The sequence below is a fragment of the Mchenga conophoros genome, linkage group LG14 (genome assembly GCF_057382185.1).
Source record: "Mchenga conophoros isolate Kocher_MC1m ecotype Shallow Benthic linkage group LG14, M_conophoros_male_GT1.1, whole genome shotgun sequence".
NCBI classification, from domain to species: Eukaryota; Metazoa; Chordata; class Actinopteri; order Cichliformes; family Cichlidae; genus Mchenga; species Mchenga conophoros.
Genome location: NC_140539.1, coordinates 22,528,226 through 22,544,030, shown reverse-complemented (window position 1 = coordinate 22,544,030; position 15,805 = coordinate 22,528,226). Strand labels below are relative to the sequence as shown.

Here is a 15,805-nt window from a genome sequence, read left to right as displayed (position 1 = left end):
ATGATATCTTTAAATTGTTTGTTTTCCAGGATGGAATGATTGTACAGCACACATCTTTAAGGACTTAAATAAATTCAAACCTGTGCACCTAATTCTTGTTTTTTTAAGTGCTTTGAGTTTCTAAAATATCATCACTTTACAAGCTCTATTAACTTCTAGTTAGTGATCATAATCGACTACATCTGGTATTTTCTCTTTGTGATAACATGGATTTATTCGACTCATTGTACTGACCAATACTCTGAGCAATGGGAAAGTCCACAGAACTCAATGATGATCTCAGAAATAAAATTGTATTCTTATTAATAAGTGCCACAAAATTGACATCTTTAACTGAAATTTGCAGCTTTCCCCATGGACAAGCCAAATACCTTCTGGGGAATGTTTTATGGTCAGACGAGACAAAGCTCGAGCTGTCTGGCCAAACCGACAAGAGGTATGTTTTGAGGAGTAAAGGTGAGGCTTTCAAACCTAAGAACACTGCACTAACCGTTAAGCAAGGTGGTGGTAGCATCATGCTCTGGTGCTGTTTTGTAGCCATTGGTACTGATACATTGCACAAAGTAGATGGAATAATGAAGAAGGACTTCCTCCAAATTCTTCAGTACACATTAAAAACTGGTTTTGGAATGGATTAATCATCTGGGATGGAACTTCCCAAAGACACGACCGCAACTCTATTAAAAATTTGCAGACTGTGCTTTAAAGCCAGGTCTGTTCCAGGAAAATAAACAATTAATTGAACCCTACTAATTCTGCCAAGAAGATTTGTCAAATATCCAGCCACAAGCTTGTTGATGGCTACCAAAAACTTCTGGTCCAGTTGCAAGTTGCTAAGGGACATTTAACCACATATTACTAGTGCTGTATTTGTGTATTTGAGTCTAAATATTTTTGACCGTGGGTGGATTAGAGAAAATCAAGAATAAATTCAAACTTGTGCTCCCAATTCTTGTTTTTAAGGTCATTTAAGATGTATGCTGTACAATCATTCCATCAAGGAAAAAAAAGAACAGTTTAAAGAAATGATTAAAAGCACAAAATTAGCATTTGCATTTATGCCCATGTTGAATGTGTGTGAATACCTTAACACAACTGTACTGTGACTGCTGAATAGTGGAAAATTAGTTCAGAAGTGTGCATGTTCTTTACGCCAATGAAGTAATTGATAAATTTAATTTCTTAGCAAGAGAAGGGTTGAAGAGAGGATCGCAATGAAATTATACCATTTAGTCAAGATAGGCAATTACCCAAAATACCCAATTATGGACCCACTATTAAATCTTTCCTTGGATCACAATGAGGAACCCTTTTCCCCCCTACTTTTATCAGTTTAAGTAGTTTACTGCTAAACTCTCAGCTTTATCATGCAGCCCAGTGAAATATATCTGTTACCTGCAAAGTTAGAGTTATGCTTATCTATTGTCCACTATCATTATTATCGCCTCCTCCACAGTCTAAAGACATGACCTTTAAACCTCACACATTTACACTATAATTCAACTTAAAGAAAAAAAACAACAACTTCCTTCTTGTTCTGTTCTTACCTCTATAGTCTTGTGCTGGTCGATACCGAGGCTGTGCATCAACCGAAGGACCTGTTCACTGTATTCTCCTACACCGGCCTCACCCTCAGAGGACAGAGGCTGTTGGTACAGTACTGGCCTCTGTATAGGAACATCCAGAGTCATCCACTTGTGTTCCTTAATCTGGGCCACAGAGAGACGCTTTGACGGGTCCAGGACCAACATTCTGCGGATCAGGTGCTCACAGTCTATGAGGGATGGGAAGAGCAATCAGTCAGGATTTTTTCTTTTATGATCAGAAAATGTTCCTTTATGTTTGGTTAATGCTAAGTACTTCTTGTAAATATAATGCCTCAAAGCCTCATGCCCTTATCAAAGTAGCCCAGATGAAGTGGGGCAGAAATAACACTTTAAGAGCTTAAAATCTGCTAAGTTCTTTTCTTAGGTTCTCCTGCCGTCACATCTGAACAGCGTGACTACACTCCTTTCTACTTTCCTTCCCTCCTAATGAGAGCTCCTCACCTCTAGTTAGAGGCTAGATGAGTTTGACGTCAGACACAGCTGGGTTCTTAACAGGATTACAGCTCCCCTGGCTGTGCTGCTTTGGCCTGACTGCACCCCTACTGCCTGCAGTGCATTCCTGCCTACCAGACAGCAACATTACACATCTACTTGACTGCAGTAATCTTAAAGCAAAACAGGCAAGCTTTCATCAAATAAGCCCTGCAATTGGTCATTATTATTTTTGAAATTAATCACTCCTATTTTGTAGCATTTATATTAAAAAAAAAAAAAAAAAAAAAAAAAATCAAAACATGACGACTGAAGTATTTCACATTCTCAGGAGTAGTTTTCATATTATCTTTTTACTTTAGCAAACAAACATCTCAGATACAAATATGCCAAAATCGAGTTTTCAAACAGAATTTGATTTTCGGAACATTTTCCTCCGTCCATCACCTTCAGCAGATATCCTGTGAAGAGAGACCCTCAGCAGTTCACAAACACAGAGCCCAAGGACCTGTCTGCTAACATTAACTCCCTGCTGCACATTCTTCTCAGTTGCCCTGCTGATCTACTAACATCTGCTTACATCTCACATTTTTTCCCCTTCTACCTCGTGCCTGGTAGTGCAGCCAACTCAATTTTCTCCTCATTATGTGCATAACCAGCACGTCCTTCAATGCATTTCTACTACACGCTGTGGCCACTTAGCAGCTTGTGCAGCTGCTAAGTTACAAAGTTACATTTTGAATAAAACGCGGCACAATGCACTACAATTTGTCTGAGTCTCTGCCTGTTGCTACAGGTGAGCTTCTGCTAACCACCAGGAAAGGTCAGACTACATGTAAAGGGGGTGAGAACGCATGCCCGTGTAGCTGACTGCCTGATCGACAGTCTGTTCTTATCCAGTGCCTTACACCACCATGACTTAACCGCAGAACAATCCCAGTTTTAACACTTGCAGTGCTGGAGTCGTGTAGAGTTTCCAATAAAGAAGAACTGCAATGGATTTAAGAGCAAGTAATCGTTTTAGATATCATTGATTTTTATCTCACAGGTAATATCCCAATATTTTAACCACCATCAAACATGACTGAACATACAGAACGATTACAAGCTGCTATGCTACCTCAGCATACACACATTCCTCTGCTCAATGGTGTTCTGCCCTAAAGAAAGGGAAGCAGCTACACATGGGTAGCTATTACATGTAAATATGACAGCCCTCTAAACCTAGCATTTAAAAGATGACCTTAGTTTTTGCTGACCAAAGAATACTCAAACAGGCCAACAAGCCTTAAAAAATGACATCTTTTACAGATATTAAGTCACTAAGTAAGTCGCTGGCTATGAGGTTAACCACAACATGTACAGTGTGTGGTCCAAACCTGTGTTGTGCACTATAGTGTCGGCCAGTGCGAGCAACTGGAGGAAATAAGACGGACCGTTTCTGGATAAAGAAATCAGCACACTATGTTCTCCTTGTTCGCAGAACAGGGGCTGAACTGGGGGTGGGTAGGCGGGTTCGAGTGTCAGTCTGGTCAGGGAGCTGACATTACACTCCTACATTCCCCGTATGTCTTAATTGTTTCAAGGTCCCGAACAGCAAGGAGGAGGAGGAGGGGAAAAAAAAAAAAAAAGTCTGGTCGACTCTCTAACCACACACCCCTGCGGAGAAGTTGCTTCAGACGTGCAGATGGGACACAGAGAAACAAGACAGAAGAAACAGACAAGGCTACAGACGGACAGGAAGCTGTCTCACAGAGGGTATGAGTCAGGCAGACATACTAACAGACAGAGGGACAGACAGGCAAGCTGCTGGAGGGCTTCACTGGCTCTTCCCCAGGTTACATAAACAGCTCCAGCTCTGGACTCAATCTACAGCCAGCCAGCACAGCCGCTAACAGCAGGGCTGCTTGAGACCGTTAGCCGAACTGACTCACTCAGCCTGAATGCTCACATAAATGCTCACATAAACACACACACACACACACACACACACACACACACACACACTTCATATTGTATCCCCTTCAAATCGATGGAATGCTGACTGACCTCTTGACTGGTTATAGCTGCAGGAGTGACTCAAACAGGAAAGCGTGATCTATTCGTCTGTGCGTCAGTGTTCCTACCAAGAACTTTAATGACTTTTTTTCCTCAATTTGACTACATGCTGTTGTATAGAAGACCCGAAAGTCTTTCACCATTACACCAAATGCATCTGTGCTTGCAGGAAAAAGCGAGGCCGTCTCGTCTTACCTTCAGTCATGAAGTAGGGGATGCGAAACCTTCCTTCTAGTACTCTCTGCCGGAGGTCAGGCAGAGTGGGCCCATCAAATGGCAATGCACCACACACCAGCACGTAAAGCACCACCCCCATACTCTGGAGACATGAAAAAATGGACACACAAGAAAACAAGGTGAGGATAGGAGTAAAGAACAACCAGTAGATTAATCAATCTTAGGTATGTAAATGTAAACAACTCAGACACACGTGTCCCACTAAAGCACGAGTCCACACACACGACCTTACGGTAAATGATTGCAATATAGAGGAGGCTACAAACTGTGGTTGGGAAATCACATTCCACGTAACCGCAGAACGACATGACAGGAACCAAACCTGCTGACTGTAAGAAATCAAAACTTTGTGTCCACTAATATATGAATAAATAACGTTTTCAGAAATGAGTTGCATCCGATGACTTCACGTGGCTTACTAAAGCAAACGGTGCTTAAAATCTCAGCAACAGAGCTGAGAAGATATTACAGGGAAATTCAATCCACGGGTATGCAGTTACAAGGAATTATTAAAAACAAAGTGTTAAAGAGATGTCCGATTTATGCAATCAGCCATTTTACCCAAATATCCAGCTGTGGGCCTTCATACTGTTGTCCCTCAAAGACCTCTGGAGCAGCATAGGGCGGGCTGCCACACCATGTGGCCAGAGGCTTCCCGGGCTGGAAAAAGTTGCCAAATCCAAAATCTGCAGAAGGCGAAACATCAGGGCGGTAAGTAGATTAAAGATAGTTTCAGACATTTAGGCTTGTAGAGTTGGTAATGGCACACAGAAATCCTGCTGTTGTCCAGCAGTTTCTGCCCTGTGACCGTAAAAGTTAAAAAAAAAAAAAAAAATGTTTTAAAAAGAGTTCAGGCACTTAGAGACCATAAACAGTGTGGATGTGATATGTTGAAATGAGAAAACTATAAATGATCAAATTCAGCATGAAGGCACAAAACTCAGAGTAGCAGTTCATAGTTTTGTGTCTTCATGCAAGTTCTGTATAACGCAATGTTTAATCCACATATTTGTACATTTACGAAATGGACCTTTGTATGAGGTAACCTCCCCTGGAGGCTGACATGAGGTAATTGGTGCTGTTCTCTGATTGGTTCCCTCTAGAATGGCTAAAAGTCAGATTTTAATCATCAGAAGAAAAGAAAAAGGGGAACAAATGGACACAAAATAAATTTGAAGTTCATGTCTGCCTTTCATTAGCATCCAACTAAATGCTGCAGCATAATCGGACAAATTGCACTGAGCCAACATGTGTGCCTGCAATCACTCAGCTAACCTATTTTCTTACGAGTCAATATGACTTTCACCTATGTTCTCTTCTTCTCATCCCTCAGGTCCTCTCAACTAACAGATTCAGATCTAATTCAGTTTATACAAATAAAAAAAAAATAGCTTCTTAGTTTTGAGAATTTGATTTTTATTTATCAACTTGGAGACTGGATTGACTTTTTAATACTCTTTGCTCTATCAAAAAAAAAAAAAAAAAAAAAAGTAACGGAAAAATAACAATGGATAAATACTTTCATGCTTAGTTGGTTCATTATCAATGGGAAGGCGTCACGGAGCCTGACAGCCACAGGAGCAGACAATCACGCTCACTTAGCCCTCCACCCCCACCGTTTTTCCATAATTCGAAACAGTTACATAAACACCAAAAATGTATTGCAAAACAAATAAATAAGAGATTAAAAATAAAAAAATAAAAATCTGGCTTACATAATGGGGCTGGAGGTGATGTGGGTTCACACACACATGCAAAGACACAAACAACACAATGAGCAGTGTGCGACCCAAACCCCCTATTCCTCAACACGATCCTTTGCAGTCCATGTAAAAGAAACTATCGACCAATTTAAGCCAAATTCAAACTGATGAGACAATCAGAACGGATCATGTGACTTTTAATTACCAACAAATTTGTATTTTTTGCTGTGTCAGCTCCATGTCTTCAGAGAATTGTGCTAACACAATTTTCTCTAAAGTTCAGTTTTTTTTTAACTTTGTTGTTTTCTTCACAAAAATCAAAACCAGACCAAACCAAGTATCCATTTCTAACTTTAATAGGTGAGAGGTATTTTCGGCTGCTCCCTTATTTCCCGAAGGGTCGACACAGCGGATGGATCCGCATATTTGATTTGGCATAGATTTTATACCCTTCCAGAAACCCCTCCCGGGCTTGGCACCAGCACTTTGGAGTGCACTAACTTATGACCTCCGGAGGCTGGGTCTGTCTCTCCTCCTGATCTCACGCTGGGGATTTTTGTGCAAACTCTCACAAATAAACTGGACAGACCTAGTTTTTAGAATCTTTATGACTCAGTCAGATTTAGAACGCTAGAAACACAATGGTAAGTAAATTATTAGGGGTTTCGCTTTTTTCTGTGTAGTGACAAATTGTTTTAGTGTTAAAAACTGAGGCTGTGTGGGTGTACAGAGGTCTGATAGTCAAGAGTTACATCATAAAATGTGATCAGACTGGCCATTTCTACAGCAAACATTGCTGCATGGTGCCTCTAAAAGGCAAAATGCTTAAAAATAAAGAAGACGATGAAGAATCCAGGCTGTCAAATGTTTTTTTGTTTTTTGCACACACAAGGAAAGCTGCAGTAGATTATAGCTTAAATACCTGTAGGAATCAAGTTTAAGTAATTAGCAAAGGGTAAACTCGTGAACAGAGCTGAGCGGCTCTTTGAGTGTGTACGTGAGTGTGTGTAGTCGAACCGTTTAATTACTGCAATGCAGGTAGCAGCAGGTGCGGCTGGAATAAAATGAGAGCTAAAGCAGCGTGACACTGTGGGTTTATTACAAGTATGTTTGCTGTCTGACGCTGCTGCGAAGGTGAGATGCGAGATGTGAGATGCAGGCAGAGCTGAGCGGAGCAGTGCAGCTGGTTTATCGTCAGAAGCTGTGACCCATTTCATGGAGCTGAATACTGAACAGACTGGTTGACGTCAAACACTCCAGCATGCTGCAGGCTACAAACAGCAGTCCCAGCTCTACAGAAAGGGCGGGGCACGAGCGGGCGTGTGTCGCGCACGGCAACATTAACATAATATTAGCTAAAAGATTACAGGCAAGAACCTATGAAGGTTTATAAGACTGCACGTGTAAAACAAAATAAGAGTATGATGATGCAGTTAGGTACTTAAGCAGTATGGAGAATCAGTAAACTTGTAGCTGCAGCTGCTTTTCTTTATCCTCCTTTTTCTTCTAGATCAGGTTTTCCAAAACACTGAACTGGATTCTTGAACCTACTTATTGCTTCCTTCCCCTGCAACATTTTTCACCCTTTAACTTTCCTCCCATGATTAAACTTGATGAATTGAAATGAAGCATGTTGTAAGTTTCTATGTAGCAAGTAAAGAAAATAAAATTTCTTCCTTCAACTTACTTCAAAGTTGAAATTTTGAGAATTTGACATACACTGTAAAATTTGGTGTGCTCTCCTCGGCTCAGCTGGGAGAACAATCTTATGCAGCTATTAGACTTTTCATATTTTTTTTACATTGTTATTAATTTAATGTTTAATATTAATTAAACAGATTCTTGTCAAAAAGCATTTAGAGTGGTGATTCTGATCTGGAGGTAGACATGAAACACCTTTAGGGTGTGGTGCACTTTTAGCAATGTCATTGTGGATACTTCAAATAATGAAGCTGCAAATAGCTGCTGAAAGCCTTTTAGTGATATGACAACATGTATTGGATAATGTGATCAAAACACGTGAAGTGAATAAAGCTCAAAAACAGGAAATGTATACACTGCATTGTACACGTGCATTTCCCCGCTTAACCACAATGGCGGCGTTCTCGCCTACTCTGAACCAGCAGCCTATGCCTGCTTTTGTTTTTGTTATTCCTCCTCCTCTCTTTCCATTGCTTTCAATCTGTCAACTCGAATGTAAAGGGGCTGTTTGAAGTGAAAACATTAAGGGCACTCCCCGCTGCTCCTGTTCCTCTTTCCTCTGCAGCCACCAGGAGAATGACCTTTCTTTGACTGATCACCTGTTAAGGTACATACAGACTGACCAGAGGTGGCCTTTAGAAGCCACCACTGGACTGAAGAGAAAAACCCAGAAGCATTGGCACTTTGTCTGGATGTACACATTCAGAGTAGTGCCAAAACGGATAGCCGACAAATAGAAAAAGAGTTGATTATGTTAAGATTTAATTAGCCGTTTATTTTAACAAACAAAAATACCAAACACTTGCTCAACTGCTCATTAATGCAAATATGTAATCAGCCAACCGCGTGGCAGCACCTCGGTGCCTTTAGACACGTAGATGTGGTTGTGGCTCCTTCCTGCCTTTTATAAACAGTTCACGCTGATGGTAGCGGTGTAACGTGTACTCCGAAAGGCTTCATAATCACCAGATCTCAATAGAGCACCTTTGTGATGTAGTGGAACAGGTGATTCACATCATAGATGCAGCTGGAAAAATCTGCAGTAGCTGCGTGTCAATATGGACCAAGACCCACGAGGACCGTTTCCAGCACCTTCTTAAATCTATGCCACGAAGAAATAAAGCAGCTCTGAAAGCAAGAGTGCAACCTGGTACTAGCAAGGTATACCTAATGAAATGTCTGACGAATGCATGTCAGGATTCAGAAAGGCTAAATGGGCTTCTGATTGACAGTGAGTGTGTGGTCAGTTAAAAATACCTTTCAACCTCTATTTTAAACCTATACAACCACTGCATTACAATTAATGTTTATTAATATAAATATTAATTTAATTTTAATCTTTTTTGTTAATCTTGGAGACCCATTTACAAAATAACATTTAATAACACAATAACTAAGATTTTAAATAAAAAGAAATAACAGAAACACAATTAAAAGCAAGATAAAGTGTAATTTTCCCAAACTACTTAAGCAACGTTTTCTTTAGAAATCAGTCTCACGACCTTCATTGTTTCGATTCATATTGTGACTACAGACTGTATTTCACCAATATAACTTGTCCTTGTACGGAAGTTTACACAAGATGCACAACCCTGCTTAAGGCTGTGAAGAAGGCTCGTCTGGTTGTTACTAAACTAAGGACATTTTATGAACAAACTAATGGGTCAATCAATAGCACCCTGATAGCAGAAGGCCAAGCACATTTTCCCTTAAGATCTGAAAATAATCTGATTACTTAACAACAAAACATAACCATTACCTTTCAGCACGAGTATAAAAAACAGTACATCTATAACTCTCTCGACACGAGTCGATCCCATGTACAGTGCAAATCTGACACCTGTACTCATCCAAACTTCATGTGCCATTTACCAAACTTGTCCGAGCATGTTGTAGTCAAGAGGAGCACGGCGTGTACCTTGGAGATGATGTCCTCCCCAGAGAAATTTTCACTAATCACAAGCCAGGTAATGTTCTGTTCATTGTTTTCCTGCTTCAAATCTAATCTGCTGTGCGGACAATCAGCTGTGAGTCAGACATGTTTGTGAAAATTACTGCTCGGGTAATAACATCTCCAGGTTATCATCTTGGACCCTTCTGAGAAACCGTGGACAGGATGATGCGAGTAATGATGCGAGTAATGATGCAACGAAAACAGTTATTCTGTAGTTCTGTCCGCTTTGCCCTTTTCTGGTATCAGAAGAAAGAAAATGGTGCATTTATCACACCCATAAACAAGGATTTGATTCAACTACCTGAAGCTGATGATATGAAGTCCTTTGAGGACAGGAAGCCATTTCCTTCTCTACCACATATTCAGGGTCTGGTATCCTTTCACACTCGTATTTTTAGCTGCTCTCATGTGATCAGCTCACCTTAGATGGATTTCAGTATCAGCTCTGAATTAAGCCTCAGATAAACCTCAGACTCGCTCATAGCATGGTACTAACTGAAGGCCTGCCACCCTGCTATGCACGCTCCTTATCATTCTTCCTTCATCCCCTTATCCGATACTCTGTCTCCAAAGCAGCTAGTCAATCCCATCACCCTAGCTCCTCTTCTATTAAACCTAAGAACGTCCCTGCGACTACCCCAGCCTTCCCCTTCTCCGCTCTGGGACAAGGCAGCGGGGTGACATTCCCACAAGCTAGCTCTAAACACCAGCTGCTTAATAATTACACTTTGATGCCTGTACTACAGACTTACAGCTTAGCCTCAAATATCTGCCTCTGGGTCTGTTCTTCACTTTGTCCTCCATTTTTCATGTTTTTACACTCAAGAGTCACCAGGGAAGCATTTTTAAGTTCCTCTGATTATCTGTTTTGAAAAAGTAACACAGGCCTTTAAGCTTTTAAGATGTCTGTCATGGGATCTGTCGGCAAACAGCTATCTTGCAAGCAACCTCTGACCAATTCTCAACACTGCAAAAAATGACCTAAGCAGGCAGTGAAGACATTTCTGAACTCCACGAGCGCTGAGATCATGACAGGCAATACATCAAAAACTCATGCGAAGATCCTGGATTTTTCATCTACTGAGTTTATGGGTCCCCTGTGCAATGTGTTACCTGCAATCTTGATGTTCATATGGCCATCCAGCAGCAGATTCTCAGCCTTCAGGTCTCTGTGAACGATGTTCCGGTTGTGGCAGTACTCAACCGCTGACAGGATCTGCCAGAACTTCCTCCTGGCCTCTAGCTCACTGAGACGGCCATGCTTTGCCAGATAGTCTGCAGACATTGGAAAGAGGTGACGTGTCATGTTAGTCTATATCATTTTTTAAATTGATTACATAACCTGGCTCTACAGGCCTTCCGAACACGTATTAAGGTATCACTATACAGTTGAAAAGAATGCAATAAAAGTAGAATTTCTTCATTCAACCGAGTGGTTGTGCTGAAAGTATAATAGGTTTTGATGAGGTGCGGGCTTGGTGCCAGTGGTAGCTTACAGCTGCTCTACATTACAGCATGTTTTGTGAGCTCATTGAGAGCAAGATGCAAAATGTATTTTTTTCTTTGGAGACCCCTGCTCTAGCCCCGCGTGTGCATGCGTGAGTAGGCATTGGCTGACAGCGAAGAATGCACTGTGTTGTCATAGTGGAACGAGGAAAGCGGAGACAGAAGTTTCCGAGAACAGGTCTTCTGCTATATAATGCCTAGATTAGCGCACACTGCTCAGCTTGTAAGTTAGGGGTCGGTTTAATAGGATACTGAAATAAATACAAACTGAGCTCTTTTTCCAATGAGAAGCAAAAACACTGGATTTAGCAGTTTATCTGCTTAGCACACACTCTGCACACAGCAGGACCAAAGAGTGAGTTTGTGGTTGTTTAGAAAGACACAAGAAACCACAGTCGATTCTCTCTCTGGAGAGCCACAGTCATAAATTTTGCCGTCGTCTTTTTCCAAGCGCTCAGATCGCTGACCTTTCTCTCATGGTGTGCTCTCCCTCTGCCCTTACCGTTGTGTGAAGTTTGTCTCGACAGACTATTTTACAAGATGTATGATGTTTTTTTCTTTTTTACAGCCCTGTGAACTTTGAAAAGTGTGGCGTTTGTTGCTGTCGGCAGGGCTCCTCTTCACACCTCTCTGTCCAGATAGCTTGCTAACTCTTCAATTCACACTCAGTGGCAAACAAGATAGGACACTCTGCTGCCTGTCCTTCCAGCTGGCATGGTTACAGACCAGCAACTAAACCTGACAACAATGCACAACAACCACAACAAACCCCACCAACACAAAATCATGAGGAATGTAATTATGGGAAGACCCACTAGGTCAGTTTCATAAGAGAGCATTTTTGTAATCAGGAAGCAGATGAAGACTGGCAGCTTGATTTGATTGAGACAATAAAAACAATGTTTTGCTTTTGTCTTTTAACTCGTTAGACATACCTGATATGATTTCCTTTTCATGTCGCTGTCATTTCAGTGGTGTGCACATAAACTACAGGGTGGGCCATTTATATGGATACACTGTAATAAAATGGGAATGGTTGGTGATATCAAAGTCCTGTTTGTGGTACATTAGTATATGTGAGGGGACAAACTCCTCAAGATGGGTGGTGACCATGGTGGCCATTTAGAAGTCGGCCATCTTGGATACAACTTTTGTTTTTTTCCATAGGAAGAGGGCCATGTGACACATTAAAATTATTGGTAATGTCACAAGAAAAACAATGGTGTGCTTGGTTTCAATGTAACTTTATTCTTTCATGAGTTATTTACAGGTTTCTCTTTGTTCACAGCCATTGACATGTTGAAGAGGTTAACACGTGAGGAGCGGATCGAAATTGTGTTGATATCCGGTGAACGTAGTAATCGGGTCATTAGTGACAGAAAACTGTCACTAATGAAGAAACATCAGTGGCAGAATGGGCAAAACAAAAATAGGAACTGGACCCTCAGTTCACGCAGAAGATTTTGTTCAGTGATGAGGTAAAATTTTGTGAATGGTGAAATTAACAAACAAAACCACCGCTATTGGTCTGACACTAACCCACATTGGATGGATCCCTCCAAGACTGTTGGAACAACAAAAGTGATGGTTTGGTGTGGTATATGGGGTACAACGATAGTGGGTCCATTCTTCATCAATGGAAACCTCAAGGCCACTGGATATTTGAAATTGCTACATGATGATGTGTTTCCCTCTTTACGCACTGAAGCTGGCACGTTCCCTGAGTTTTTCCAGCAACATGGTGCACCACCACATTATGGGTGCCAGGTCCGAGCATTCCTAGATGAACAGTTTCCTGGAAAGTGGATTGGTCGTCGTGGGCCAGTTGAATGGCCCCCAAGGTCTCCCGATCCGACCCTCTTAGACTTTTATCTTTGGGGTCATCTGAAGGCAATTGTCTATGGTGCGAAGAGGCGAGACGTGCACCACCTGAAACTACGGATACTGGATGCCTGTGCTGGCATTTCTCCTGCGGTGTTGCTATCAGTGTGTGAAGAGTGGGAGAAGACTGTTGCATTGACAATCCAACACAATGGGCAGCACATTGAACACATTTTATAAGTGGTCAAAAACTTGTAAATAAATCGTGAAAGAATAAAGTTACCTTGAAACCAAGCACACCATTGTTTTTCTTGTGACATTACCAATAAGTTTGATGTGTCACATGCCCCTCTTCCTATTGAAAAAACAAAAGTTGTATCCAAGATGGCCGACTTCTAAATGGCCACCATGGTCACCACCCATCTTGAGGCCCTCTCACATATACTAATGTGCCACAAACAGGACTTTAATATCACCAACCATTCCCATTTTATTACGGTGTATCCATATAAATGGCCCACCCTGTACTTACAGGCACAGCAAAGTCATACTAAGCCTCTTTAAAAGTCAATTTAGTTGACTTTTTTCAGATGTGTGCAGTCAATAAACATAAAATATTCAAAGCATACGTGTTGAGGCCACCATCGTGCATCACACTACACCTCATCTACACAGCCCTGCATCTCAAAGCCCCGATATTAAAATTGTGTGTGATAGATAGCAACAGAATGAGAAAACCTTATTAGCGAGTGGCTGACAAATTCCATAAGAGTAGGTCTCTTTAATGAATGGGGGAATTTTCAAGCAATGGTGCTAATCAAAAAACACACTGGGGAGGGGAATGTGTTGGGCAGGTCCAAGGTTTCACCTGTGGAAAACAGCAATCTAAAATAAAAACCATTTCAGGACATAACCTCTCCTTTTCTTGGTCTTTAAAGCCTTCTTTATGGGTCAACATAAATACTCGCCATACTGTTACAGAGCCTAAAATTGTACAAAGTGGTTGGTTTAACTCTTTACCCCTTGAAAACCAACTAGGGATACACTGAAGGTCTTTCTCTCACATTTCAGGCCTGCTTATAAGACAAAAATGATGAGGTTTGCATCAGAAATAAGTGAGGGTTGTCTGTGCCTGTGTAGCTACCCTTGGAAAAGCACAGAAACTATTCTAATGGTCACCCAAACCACATCTTTATTGATATATATATATATGTACTTAGGTGTCAAAACCCGCCATTAAGGGAAGGGAAGGGAAGGTCATCTTTATGGGGTAAAGAGTCAAAGCAGGGTTCCTTGCAGCCATTACAGAGACAGGTAAGACTTCTATTTTTCCTGTGGTGTTGCACACTCTTCTTCATGCAAAACCTAGTGTAAAAGTAATTTTGTTAAAGAAAAAACAAGAGAAAGAAATCAATTTAAAGCCTAAAACAGCTGCAGATTAATTTCTCTCAATGACTGCTTGATCAACTGACTATTGTTTGCAGCTCTGGAAAGAACACCGCCTGACTGCTTTTACACTGAAATGCTCAACAAACCAAACGCTGAACACTAAAGCGTATCTTAGCTCTGTATGAACAGCAGCACGGTGTTGCTACTGCTTGTTCTGCAGTCACACTGGAAAAACAAGCCATTACTGTTTAAGCAAACAACACTGTACAACACACACACACACACACACAGTATGCAGCATGTTGCCCCAGTGGAAGGATGAGTAATCCACTGATACAATGTTGGTGAGGGTAAGGACCTCAGCACAGTGAGGCATGCAGAGTGGCATTCTGGGAAAGCGAACAGAACAAGTATGAATCATAGGGGTATTAGGGAACAGCTCAAAAGCCACTGTGTTCCACTTCTGCTGAGAGCTGCGTGAGGAGCTAAATCTCTCAACAGCTGCTCAGGTTTGAAGGGGACCAACATCATGGGTACAGACCGGCTTGCTGGACAGACTTCAGATAACACCGTGGGCCAGGCGCTGGGAGCGTGTATACATGCGAGTGTGTGTGAGCGCAGAGGACATGGGGCACACGGTCGCACACTCCGTTTCCACATCAGTAACTGATACCCTAACCACTTAAATACGACGGCCTCATTAAAGTCACATCTATATGCACGGTGATGGATGCTTGTGTTGATTTAATACTGGCACACCAAAGGGGTTAAAGGGGAACAGAGCCAAGCCATGTCATCCAAGTACCAATCAGCCAAACATCAGCTGCAGTTTCTGGTGGTTATAGTTGACCTCACTTGTCCTTCTTTGGATACTTATAAATACACACATAAAAATAACACCTCTGTTTTATCTGGAGAAACAAAGCCCACATCTTAAACCTACATACTCCACCTATTTACTGTAAGCCCCTCCCATTGAAACTTACTGGTTATTTAACTAGGGCATGTGTTTTTAAAAACACATTCAGGGTTGGATTAGGTGATCAAGTAATACCAATGTCTTGGCAATCCTTTATTCCAATACTTATTTTTAAAAGGAAGAAACAAACTTTTGTACCTACATTTGTTGGAATTACCTTAAAAAAAAAACAAAAATCAAAAATGTAGGTATGTGTATTTTGAAGTACCCTTTGAATGGCTCCATAGTGCTGTGCAGGGGTGTCAAACAAAAGGCCTGGGGCCAGAATCGGTTGTCAAAGACTCCAATCTAACCCGTTTGGCGGCTTTCGAAAATGTGAAGAAGGGCATACATTTGGACTTTTAAATGTATTTTCACGGGTTTTGCAGCTTCTCTGACTGATAAAGCGCTCCCCCATGGCCATTCATACTACAGAGTG

At 41.4% G+C, this 15,805-nt stretch overlaps 1 protein-coding gene across 2 annotated transcripts in view; it reads right to left on the bottom strand.

Moving 5' to 3' along the window:
* Positions 1-15,805, bottom strand: part of sik2b (salt-inducible kinase 2b) — a 52,632-nt gene that overhangs the window by 15,006 nt on the left and 21,821 nt on the right. For both annotated transcript variants that reach the window (XM_085243415.1, XM_085243414.1), the window contains exons 4-7: positions 10,806-10,967; positions 4,896-5,020; positions 4,293-4,416; positions 1,548-1,774 (exon numbers count right to left, since the gene is read on the bottom strand). In XM_085243415.1, coding sequence (XP_085099541.1) covers positions 1,548-1,774; positions 4,293-4,416; positions 4,896-5,020; positions 10,806-10,967 — 638 coding nt within the window. The remainder of the gene's footprint in view (positions 1-1,547; positions 1,775-4,292; positions 4,417-4,895; positions 5,021-10,805; positions 10,968-15,805) is intronic.